Here is a 12,351-nt window from a genome sequence, read left to right as displayed (position 1 = left end):
ATATCCTGCCGCTTCCGCTTAACCGGTGGAGATATGATCTCAAAGCCCCTTCCGGATCTGGCGGAGGTGGCGGTGGAGGTGGGGCTTTCCTCCAAACACCACGGTTCTGCCCCAACTCACCTGGGGCCATAGCCCGGCCAGCTGTACCATTAGATACCGCTGTGGGCGAGGCCTTTTCATTTGGCCCATAAAAATCTATTTTGGGCTGGACACAGAGACTAAATAAGGGAAGGTTTGTAAGAGAAAAAATCGTCTTGGGGCTATAAAGTGATTTGCACCCCTAAACAAGACAGTTGCTGGGCCCCTCGCCTTTATCTGTGGGCCACAAAGAGAGTTGAAAATTGATGGGTGGATGCTTGTTTCACCAGATCCTGGAAGCAGCTGGGGGTCCCAAGTCTGGCCTGTGGATTCCTAGCCTGGTTTGGCACTTCCCGTGCCTACTTGGAACCACACAGAACCAGCCTGGGCCCCGGAACTGAGTTCAGGAAGGTCAGATTGCAGAGAGCTGTGGGGGAGGGGAAGCAAGAAAGGGCTGCCGGCCAAGAGAAAGACCACACATCCCATCTTTGCCCGATTAACTGTGGAGTACCCCCTTTTGCGCTCTGCCTCCCTGCAACTCAGTACCCACACTCCTCTCAAAGTCCAATTTAAACCCTGCCATACCTTCCCACTAGGGAAACTGCTGCTGGCCGCAGCCTAAATAGGGTACCTCCTTGCTGGTCGCTTTGTCAGTCAGTCAACAAAAGCTCTAGAGTAATCATTGCACTAGGGTCTCCAGCCAGACTCTGGGGTACAGTCGGGGCCCCTCCCTTCAGAAGCAGATCACAGACCATAAACATGGGACCACACAAATAAGATGGTTTCTGATGGATGACAAGATGGAGGGAAGGATTCCCTCACTGTGAAATTGGGGCCTCTGTCAGACCAAGGGACATTCAAGTTGAGACTTGCAGGAGGCAGCCTGCTTTGCTTCTTGTTATGGACTCAGGAGCAGAACTTGCTGTGGCCAAGACCCGTGAGTCCACCCCCAAATAAAAGGCCAGGAATTCAGCAAAAACACTTGGATATTCTCTCACTTCCTGGAAGGGCAGCCTCTAGTAACTAAAATGGTGACAAAAAGCTCTCACAAAGATCTTGCTAAAATTAAATGGAGTTAAATACAGGGAAGTGCTTGACCCTGCCACCTCTCCATGTGAAAACTGGATCTGGGGCTGTGAAAAATCCAGGGGAGATCCAGACCCTCATCCAGCCTATAGGGGCTTTTTCTCCTCTACCTCCCCTGCTGGGCCAGTCTGGGTGGCCTGATCTCCAGCAAGTTTGGTAGCCTCTAACCTTTATTATCTCACCTCTAAAATGGAGTTAAGGAGCTCTGGTGGCATATTGATTAAAACATTCTGCTGTTAACCAAATAGTCGATGCTTTGAACCCACCAGCATCTCCACAGGAGAAAGATAAGGCACTCCGTGTCTGTAAAGATTTACTCACTGCCATGCAGTGGATTCTGACTCACAGTAACTCCCACTGGGTTTCTGAAGCTACCATTGACCTTCTGGTTAGCAGTCAAATGCCATCAGAGCTCTTTCTGTAAAGATTTACAGCCTTGGAAATGATATGGGACAGTTTACTGTCCTAAAGGGTTGCTATGACTTAGAATGGGCTCATGGCAGTGGGTTTGGTTTTGTTTCGTTTCAAAATGGAGTTGTTGTACAATTACATGGAGTCTGGGTGGCCCAAATGGTTAAATGCCAGACTACTAACTGAATCCACCCAGAGATGATTCGGGAAGAAAGGTCCGGTGATCTGCTTTCCAAAGATCACAGCTCTGAAAACCCTTAAGGAGCATAGTTCTATGCTACACACGAGTCCAATTCAACTTGATGGCAACTGGGTTTTGTTTTGTTTTGTGTGTGGGGTGGTTTGTGGAATTCCAGCAGGAACTCTCCCCATCCTAAGCAGAGTCTAGCGCAGAGTGATGTCTGATGTGTAGCTGCTGGCTCACCAGCTTCCAGTCTTCTCTTATTCCACCTCCACTCTTCCCCCTGCAGCCCTCTCATGGAGCTCTCCTCCTCCAATTATCACCTCCTCCCAGTCACTGGGGAGCGCCGCATCCCGCGTGTCCTGAGTCATCTGAGGACACAAGATCGCAAACCATCTGAGGGCACAAACGATTCCAAACCACTCCAATATTAAGAAGAGCGTGTGTGTGGAGCGCAGCTGGGCAAGGAATGGCGGCTCTTCCCAGCGCCTACCCGCACTTCCTTCCCTTTTTCACCGAGGCTCTCGCCGGGATTTCTGCGCCTGTCGCCAAGCCAGTGTCTAATGCGCGTCACCAGGGTAGCAATTACAACCGGGAATTTAGAGAGCAACCACCCGTCAGGTCGGCGGGAGAGAAGACTCCAGTCCTGGACTTCCAGGCGTCGTGAACCCCGTCGTGCGAGAGTGTGATGGGAGAGTTGGGGTCCCGCTAGATGCCAGATGAAAGTCCACGGTTTTAGTCTCTAAAAAACCTCCTCCTGCAACCCTAGTAAATGGTCACGGCGGCTCCCTCCGCGCACTTCAGTTCTTCTCGCCCCCGAATCCTCCTATTCCCTCGGGGATCCTTGGAAGGTTGGCACCTTGTTCCCTACTTTCAAACCAACAGTTGTATTGAAGTCCCAGGAGGGAGCGTGAATGGGGTGCTAGGTGGCGACGCTCTAAAAGGCTCTCCACAGCCAGAGGTGGAGGGAGGCGAAAACCAAAATAAATAAATAAATAAACCCCAAACACTGCCATCGAGTCAAATCTGACTCATAGCGACCCCTGCTTGCGTTTCCAAGGCAGTATCCTAGGGAAGTAGATTGCCCAACCTTGCTTCCGAGGAGCGGCTGGTGGGTTTGAACCGCCAGTCCTCTGGTTAGCAGGCTAATGCTTTAGGCACTAGGCCACCAGGATTCACTCAGGCCCTGCCAGGCGGCCTGTCTGTGGCACACACTCCGACAACAGGAGAGCCCTGTGCCCCTCAGCACCGAATAACTACATCTTGAAAGGATCGGCTGGGAAGGGGGTAGGCCCGGGCCGCGGCAGACATTGAGGAGTGTGACTGCTCAGCAAAGCCCAAGGCAGCCCAAGGCCAGGTTTCCTGACCTCACCCCAGAGCTGCCCCGGGGCCTAGTCCTGGGCTTTGGCGGGCGTGGGTGGGAGAGCTGGGGTGGAGTGGTTTGAATGGACGTGGTTCACGCTCTGGTTCCTCCATGAACCACCAGAGGTTCCCTTTACCACATGCCCTTACTTGCGGCTCCAACTATGGGCTTTCCCTCCCTCCCAGATAGAGGCTCAGAGACTAGCAGGCTTCAAACTAGAGATGAGACTTCATATAAGGATGGGATAGTTTTTTTTCTGTTTTGTTTTTTAAGTACAGTATAAAAATTAACTCTGTTTTTTAAAAATCAACATTTTAGGCTGTGGTAGCAAAAGAGGAAGGGTCTGTGAGTGAGGATGGTTTAGGCACAATTCTTCTCACCAAATCCTCTAAATCAAAGCATTTCATTCTGGACAACAATTTCTAGGCAGAGCCCCCTCCAACTCCCCAGTGCTTAAGAGTGTGTGTGTGTGTGTGTGTGTATTGAGGTGTCCTCTTGCAGCTGAATCTAAACTCACACGGAAATCTGGCCACCCTAATTGAGGCCTGGAACTGAAGTGTTGAGGCCTCTTTTTGAAGTGTGTGGATGAGGTTTTCTCTTCTAAAGTAAACTGTCACGATAAATTGTGAGGACCCTTCCTCCTCTTGCACACTGGCCTGTCTAGGATCTTCTAGGTCTGAGAAAGGGGAAAGGTTCTGTTCTCCCCTCACTGGTCAGCCTTGGTTTCCTAAGTTGGGACCTTTGGCCAGTCACTCATGTCAGCTGTCCGTGTCCAAGGGCCCAGAGGGGACGCTCTTCCCTGTTCCACAGCCTAGTGCATGAATCTGGACCCCTGGGGAGGCCGGAATCCTTGAGGCTGGCTGTGGCTGGTTGTCACCCAATGGCGATGTACAGAATCAGGCCTGCATCACTGTGTGGCCGTGGCCAAAGAGCAGAGTTCACTGCCTCAGGTGCTTCTGTGCCTTTTAAAACAACCCTTCTCAGCAGAAAGGGTCTCACAACCAGGGAAAATGGGAGACAGACCTTCTGGCCCCAGCACTTCCCAGCCCTGCATCTACACGGCCTTCCCACCATTTGGAAAAACACACCAAAGTTTTCAATCCCTTACTCACCTTTGAAAGCCTTTCTCTTCCCCACCACTCTCCCTTTCTCTTCCCCACCACTTAGCAGTTCACTGCTCAAGGGGAGAATGGTGGTGGACTAGAAAACAGAAGGTCTTGAGACCCACCGAGTGACACCAAATGACCCTGGCCTGCCATTTCAGCAGCGTCCAGGGAGCTCAAAGGAACAGCCGAAGCAAGAACACCACATTAGATTCCCACCTGTACTGCATAGTTTCAATCATGCGTCCTTGTACTTAGTCCCAGGAACTCTGTGCTGTAATTTGGTTGCTAACAGGCCCATTTTACAGACAAGGAGACTGCAGTATAGTAAGGTAGCATGACAGAGAGGGCTCCTGAATCTGACTGTAAAAACTGCATGCACCCTAAAAGCCTGCTGACTGGCCTCTGGGTGGAGTGTCTGCCTCTGCCTGGGCTGAAGTTCCGGCCATGGGTAGCCCGGGAACTCACTCTCTCTCCTGATCCAGGTTGTCCAGGATAAAAGGAACTGAAGATTGCTGAGTCTCTGGGTGCAGAAGGAGAACCAGTGCACCAGTGCGGTGCAGCCGGCCACAATAGCCACGCCGAGCCCTTGCCCTTGCTGCGAGACCTTGAGAAAGGCCTGTCTCCTCTCTGGCCTCAACTTCCCTTGGTGTCCTTTTGGACTGTGGTTTTTGTGGTCCTTTTGGACTGTGGTATTTATTTTTGACTCACCAAGTCCTTATTTGGCATTCAGATCATTCTTTACCAAAGATCCTGCTGTTGACAAGCAACCACACTAGGCACCTCCACTCTGTTCGGTGCTTCCCATTCACAGCCAAAAATCATAGGAGACCCAGGAGCTCCTGCCACTGCCCAGGACCACCCTGGCTTGAAAATCTCCCTCTTGCCCTGCCCTGACTTGGGTGGCTTTCCCAGGCCCCGTCCTAACGCACAGCCGTTATCCCCTGTGCAGACCCAAGTCCCCGAGAACTGGTTAAATCAATTACGGAGACACTTCTGCCCCCAACCCTTCAGAGTTGTTAGAACGGCAACAAGTCATTTTGCATAATGGAAGTCTTTCTTCATGCATCTTCTCTTTCCACTCAGCAAGCTGGCTTCACTTGCCTGTTCTTCAATTCAGAACAGCTCAAGTGGAAGAGTGCTGCCACCCAGAAGTGGCCCCAGGCTTTGGCTCACAGGGACTAGCCCCCAGGCTGTGACCACTTCTGGAGGCCTGCGCCTCTGCTCCATTGCGGCAGAAGAGCAGCCTGAATAGTTGGAGCAGGGGTGCAGGCTATCATCCCCATTCTCTTTCCAGACTCCATAGGCTCAGATACATTTACAAACCCCCAGAGCTAAACAATGCACCCCTTCCTTGTCAAACTCAAGGGTCACTCCTAGGAGACCACAGACCCACAGCCTGGTGGCCCTACTGTCCTCTCAACTCTGTAGCAGCCAAGTAAAGTGCTGTTGCCAGGTGCCCGAGACACCCCAGGTGCCGATCCCACCACTCTCCAATCTGCTCCAGGCAAACCAGGCAAAGCAATTCTGACCCAAACGCCTGGATACTCATTTTTCCAGAGCGAGAACACACAAACCCAGTTTAAATGTCTGCAGATGTACATGTCATTTACCAGTGCTCAGCAGGCTGTCCTGGAAACCCCCAAACAACGAATGGTTACCATCAACCCTCTTTCTGTGGACCTCTGAACTAATTTCTGGTTTATTTGAAATCGGCAATAAGTCATTTAATCTTTTCACTATTTCTCCCAACGTTTTTCTTTTCTTTTTTTTCTTTGGGGGGGGGGGTTAAGGAGAAAAGGACGCTGGTGCCCTGTAAGGGTTCCATGCTTACTCTGCATCATGCCCATGATCACTTCTCCTCCCCGTATGGGAAGGAGACTGGCCCTTATAGAACGCAATTCTATTTTAATTTCCACGGAAACAGCAGCCAGAGAGCCACCATTCCTTTCTTCTGGCCGAGGGGTCAACTTTAGGTGGACCAAACAGCAGCCTCAGTGGCAGGGGCCTATGGCTTTCAGCGCGGAGCGCAGCGGGCGGCCAACGCATTGGGGAAATTGCCGCAGCTGATCAGGAAATGAAATGTTAGGGAAACAGTTGGTGCGCTGAGGGACTGGGGCATGGAGCAACTAGTAGATCCGGGTAAGAAAAGCGAAGAACACGAACCAAACTGCACTGAACAGATTCAGGGCTCCTGCGTCTGGGAGGGCAGCGCCCTGTAGCCGTGCCACACAGCTGGGAGGCACTAGCTAGGCCAGACCGCAGCTCCAGGGCCGTCAGCTCCTCCGCCTGCCGATCCCCGCTGAGCTTACGAGCACGTCCTCTGCGCGCCACCCAGGAGGCGGTGAGAAGTGCAGCTCCACACCGAGAAACCATTACAAATAACAAGATAGGGGCGCCAAACACGAGAAGACCACTTACTGATTTCTTTCAGGTTGCCTGCCTAGCCGGGACTGCGTTAATGAATGCGTCCGTCGGCGGAGTAACACCTGTCTCCGGCTTTGCAAGGTCTGTACTGTAGCCTGCGGCCCCAATTGTCTCCTTACCCAGATGCCCGCTTCGAGGCTCCAGAGGCAGGCGCACCCCTCACCGCTCCTGGGCCCGGCTGTCCTGGGAGGCCACCAGGCCCCTGGTCGTACTTCTCAGGCAGTATCAGAATTCCTCAGGCCAGGCGGTGGTGAGCAGAAGACGGGACAGAGAAGCTGGAAGGTGCTCAGCCCAGAACTACTAGGGCTGTGGTGACCAGGCCTCTCTGAAACTTGCTGCTCCTTGGTGCCCAGCCTAGAGGCCACTGTCAGTGGCACCCCCAGGGCGTGTGTGGGCTAGAGTGCCCTATCAGCACTGACCAATTCCCACAATGAGTCAGCTGGACTCCATGGTCTCAGAAACACTTGCCCACCTTGACACCTATTCCAGGTTTATATTTCCAATCCTGAAAAGAAGGACCAAACTCAAGCCCACCTGTCATTTTCGAAAAATTGCCTCCCTCCCTCTGCTGCCAATCTCAGCTCTCTGACTTGGTCTTTCCTATTTTGACCTCCCATATCCAGCCCAAAGGGAGGCTGGCAGAGCAGAAGCAGTCTGTGCCCCTGACCCTTACAAGTGTTTGGCTCCACCGCTTTGGCCTGAAGGGTGCACCCCACTTGCTTCCAGCCTGGAGCAGCAAGCCTCCTATACCTCAGGCAAAGGGGTGCTTGCTTCCTCTCCACGGAAAGAGGAACAAGAGGTGGATAAATTAAGGCAAAAAAATCAAATTGAAGAAATGAAGAGATAAAATAACAAGAGGGAAAAAAAGAAACAAAGACGGAAAAATGGGGACGAGAAAGGAGGATATAAAGGAAGAAAGAAAACAAAACCGGAATGGTCCAGCATGCGGGGTTGGCAATCGACTGCTGCTGCAACAACTGGTTCGCCCTGCTCAGCGCTAGGCCGGAAGATGGCCTGATTGTCGGGGCCGTCTCGGCCCTGGCTCCTTTCTCTTTCTCTAAGTCTCCCCGTAAGCCTTCGCCCAGATCCCGCGTCCGCCCGGCCGGGTTGGCTCCGGCTTATCTCCCGGGCTACAGCCGCCTGGCTCCCCAATGCTCCCACCGCCCCACCTGCGGCCTCACCTTCAGGAAAAACCGCGCGCATCTTCAGATAGCTCGTAGTGAGCCTTATGATGGACGCCTTGTCGAGCTGCGAGGTGATGGCAGATGGTAGCGGGAGCAGCTTTGCCAGCTCGTAAAACTCGCCATTTTCCTTCTCCCTCCTGGTCTTGGCTGCATTCTTGGACTTCTCCTTCATCGCGCCTCGGCTCCGGGCATATTAGACCCGGCAGTGCTGGAGGCCCGCGGAGCCCCGCTCCGGCTGCAGCGGCTGGTAAGCCCGGACAGGGAGGGGCCTCCGGGGCCAGGTGAGTCCAGCGCTGGGCGCAGGCAGGTGCGCAGGGCTGGCTCCGGACGCTGAGAGGCCGCGCGACAGTCGCAGCACCCACGCTCCACGCTACCGCCCGGGGCTCAGCCTCCTCGGGGCTGTCCTGTCCCGCGGCGCGCAGAGCCCCTGCCGCTGGCTCGAGCTGCTTGCTCGCTTTTCCTTCCTGCTCAGCTTTCCTGGGATAGGTGGGGTGGCCGGCGAGGAGGCGGCGGTACTGCTTAGTCCTTCACCGGGTGTTTGCACTCGCGGCCGCAAGGCCCATCCCGGCTGGCGGGCAACGAGGGCGGCGGCGGCGGCCGCAGAGCCATGGAGCAGGAGGGTCGCGGAGGAGCTGGGGCGGCGGCGAGGCCGGGCCGGGCGTGCTCTCCTGCCCTCCCTGGCCTCTCCCTGGGCCTGCGACACAGCGCCGGGAGCCCGGATCCGTCCCGAGGCGCAGCCGCTCGGCAGTCCACGTGCGTCGTGGCCGCGTTTGTTTATGGCGGAGCCGCCCCCGGGCGGAGCCCAAGGCAGCTTGGCAGGAGCGGGGGGAGGGCAAGGGGGAGGGAGAGCGGTGGGGGCGGGGGCTGCGGCTGCAAGTCGCGGCTTCGGACCCCGCGGCGGCCTGGAGTCACAGGCGCGCCTCTGCGTTTCGGCCTCCAGGGACTCTCCTGGGAGAGATCCGCGCGCTCCCGGGTTCGGGAAAGTCTTGGTGAGTGCACGCGGCGCGCCGCGGGGACCCTCTCCTGCTGGCAGGCCGCGGGGCCTGGTCGCAGGGCCCGGCGGCCGGGAGGGGGAAGTGAGGGGGGAAAGAAGAAGGGAGGGGTCCCTAGGGCGACTCTGTGGCTCCTGAAAGGGTCGCGGGAGGACACAGCCAAAAGGAGGACGTGCGACCCCAGAACTGAGTGCCCTGGCCTAAGGACTGAGTCCTTTGAGCCCCGCGCGGGTCCTATGCAGAAGTCGCTCCTCATCCTCCCCTCCTCTCAAGTCCAAGAGTGGAAAGGAGGGACGCCCGAAGGGAAGTACACCCCACTACCCTACTCCTAGGAAAATGGCAAGAGAGGCGGAGAAGTGACTCTCCCGCCCTTTATCGCTTCGGAATGCAAAGATGAAAGGAGTCAGCGCTTTCCCCAGAGGGCCCAGAGACCGCAGGGACTCTTGAGCCTGAGCTCTGAGCTCGAGGGGGGTAGGGGACCGGGAAGCGGTATCGAGTAGAGAAGAAGCCGGGACAGAGCGCAACAACCACATCCCCCTCCAGCAGCCGAAAGCGGCCGCACCGCCCTTGGCAGAGCGGCCGGAATTTCGGGGAATCGCTGCTGGGTGGGCGCTTCGCGGCGAGTGTCGCCGAGCGAGTCTCCAGACAAGTAGCGGTGGCGGCCAACGGAATGGGGCAGAAAATAGTGGAGAGGAGACGCGTGGTTGGAGACGCGGCTTCAGGGCGTCCCCCTTTGCAGGGCCACACTGAGCAGACAGGGTCCTCCCGACCACCTCTGCGCCTGTAGCTCCAGTGGAGGTGCACAACCAGGGTCCCTGACAAGCCCCTGGCGGCGGCGGCGACGGAGGTCGCACAAATCCCCACCATTGCAAGACACTGAATCCTCCAGCCGAGGGCAGACGCGTAAGCCGGGCGAACGCCAGCTTCCTGGGGCGCCGAGTCAGAGGGCAAGCCCAGCGAGTATGCAGGGCAATCCCTTCGGGCATCTGGGTCCAGGGGTTCTGTCGGCCATGTGCCCAAGTCTGGGGGCCGCGACGTAGAGGTCCACGGAGGCAGGGCGCTGGGGCAGCGGATCCTGGCGCGGTGACCTGGATTCTTGGTGCTATTGCTCTCTCCCCAGGCCCTATGCGCGCAGTGAGCAAAAACGACCGGGTCCCAGCCACCATTCCCCACGCTAGGAGGGCCAGGCCCTCAATCCCAGTGCTCGGCACCTGCAGCAAGCACTCCTGACCTTTTCCAGGGGCCTCTTTGAAGGTCTGAAGTTAGAAGGCGTTGGAGATGGCGTTTGCTCATCCAGGGGCGGTACAGTGCAGGGAAATCCCGGTTTGGTTCCCGCCTACGCCGCGCGCCCAGATGAACCTCACAGCTGCTGGCCTCGGTTCTCTGGGTTTGTGCTTCGAAACTGGCCGGCCACGGAGTCAGTGGCCCTCTGGGCGTGTGTGTCGCACGCCAAGCACACAGAGAAACACGCTTTACTGTTACCAGCAGTGCGCGAGGAGGATCTCAGCAGAGCGCGAACCGCGCGGGTACGCGGCGCCAAACCAGGGCACGCTGGGCCGGCTTCCCCGCCCCGGAGTCTGCAGTATGCTGCACCAAGAGTTCCCAACACCGGGCCTTCGGGAGAGGAGAAGGGGCTCCAAGGCAGAGGGGACTAGCAGGCCAGGCCCTTCCCCAGCTTCCACCAGCCGCCCTCCAGCGCACTCGGCACCTCCCGGGCTTCGGGAGGATTTAATGCTTCCCTCACCCCCACGATTTCCGACCCTCAATTATGGACCCCGGAGAATTCCTCCCGGGCTTCAAAGGGATTATCCAGATCGCAGAAACATGGCTAAGTGGAAGTGGTAGAAACCCGACAAGTAACAGGAACGGAAACTTTCTTCAAATCAAATTGCCCTAATTTTATGGGAAAGTGCCCTTGAGATCTTGCTGCCCGTCTTCACGGTGGCAGTCGCTCTTCTCGCATCTACAAGACAAGTTCGAATCACGTAGCTTGGAGAAAGAGCATAATGGAAGTTTTGAAAATCAGATGTGGGGGTGTGTGGCATTCCAAGCTCAGAGCCTACCTCAGCAGATGCCCAAGCGTACACACACACACACACACACACAGCCACACACACAGACACAGAGTTATGAGCCTGTGGTCCCCAACAGCATCCCTTAAAAGTACCGAAAGTACTTAAGCTCGGACTGCGAACTTTCCCGGATTGAAAGGATCATGTTGTCGGTATGGGCTAGTGTAAGAAAACCCCACGTCTGGTTGGGCTCATCCCAGGGCTCTCCGCACCTTCTGGAAAGTCCTTATCTAGGACAGTACGAAGTTAGTAGAAGCTCTTTTTAAACTGAAAGAGGACCAAACAAATGCTAACTGATAGCGAGCATCTGCGGAAGCCCAGGGTGGGGACACCTGCTGGGACCCTCTCCCTCCCAGTGCAGGGAGCTAGTGCCGGTAGGCTCATCAGCTCTAAAGCCCAGCGCCTTCCCAGAGTGCCAAGTCTGGTTCGCCGGCCCGGGAGGAGAGGACGAAGCGGACGTCGACAGAGTCCTGAGCATCACCCAGAAACGGAGATTATTCCCGTATTGGCTCAGAAGGAGACTGCAGGGTCTGATTCGAGACCCTGCGGGACAGGAGGAGGGCAAGTGGGAAGAGGGGTCGGCCACATAGCGGCTGGGAGGTCAGGAGTGGTGCTTGTTTGTGGGGCGCTCCTACCCCTGACTCTCCTACGAGCGCTTGGGCACACCCGGCTGCGTGCGAGCACGCCTCCGCATACCCCACGTCTTAGGAATTTTCCATTAGGACAGTGATCTGGAAGATATTGAGGACCCAAGAGGAAAGGGGCGGGCCCAGACCGCCTCACATCTGCTTGGATTTTCCACTTCAGATGCTCCACAATTGTTTTTTCCCCAGGGTTCGCGCCTGGCGCCTACCTGAGGCCCAGCCCCGGCGGAAACTGCCTTTCGCGTGAGATCAAGGTGGGGAAGAGACGCGCAGATGTTTCGCTAGGGGTGGGCTCCCGGAGAGGCTGCTGCGGTGGCAGACGGGTATAACTTAGACTTTGCTGCTAAGGAGGGAGGGAGGAACTCCTCCAATTCCTAGCACTGGATTTGGGGAAAAGGATTTCGAACCTCTGGAGTGGTATTTAAGGAAAACTTCAACCGCTTGAGCAAGTGGAGGCAGCAGATACCAGGGGGATTCGAACTTTTTTGATTTAAGCGATTTAAGCCCTGTCTACATAGGTGATTAGCTGCATATGATTACTCCAGAAAACCCCGCTTGCGTCCACCATCACATATGTGACTATATCATGGTTGGGAGGAATTTTCGGTCTGAACTATCAAAGAAACCACCACTCAACCTCCAGGCTTAGGCACCATGCCACCAGAGCCCCCGAACTATCAAAACGTGCTTAGATTTTTCACTCATTTACTTGTACAGTAAAACCTGCGAAAGCCGGAACCTGTATAAGGCAGAAACCTATTAGAAAAGGAAAACTCAAATATTTTCCTGTAATAGAGGACAGAAAAGTGG

General features: G+C 55.6%; 1 protein-coding gene across 1 annotated transcript in view; it reads right to left on the bottom strand.

Annotated features, from left to right (window-relative positions):
- SIM2 (SIM bHLH transcription factor 2) overlaps positions 1-8,005 on the bottom strand; it is a 62,605-nt gene extending 54,600 nt beyond the window's left edge. The window contains exon 1 of the mRNA XM_007945532.2: positions 7,831-8,005. Within this exon, the coding sequence (XP_007943723.1) occupies positions 7,831-8,005 (175 nt within the window). The remainder of the gene's footprint in view (positions 1-7,830) is intronic.
- Between the last annotated feature and the right edge of the window lie 4,346 nt (positions 8,006-12,351).

This window comes from Orycteropus afer, unplaced genomic scaffold (assembly GCF_000298275.1).
Source record: "Orycteropus afer afer isolate SDZICR_OR568_19922 unplaced genomic scaffold, OryAfe1.0 scaffold00137, whole genome shotgun sequence".
Taxonomy (NCBI): Eukaryota; Metazoa; Chordata; class Mammalia; order Tubulidentata; family Orycteropodidae; genus Orycteropus; species Orycteropus afer.
This window is presented reverse-complemented; position numbering and strand designations above follow the sequence as displayed.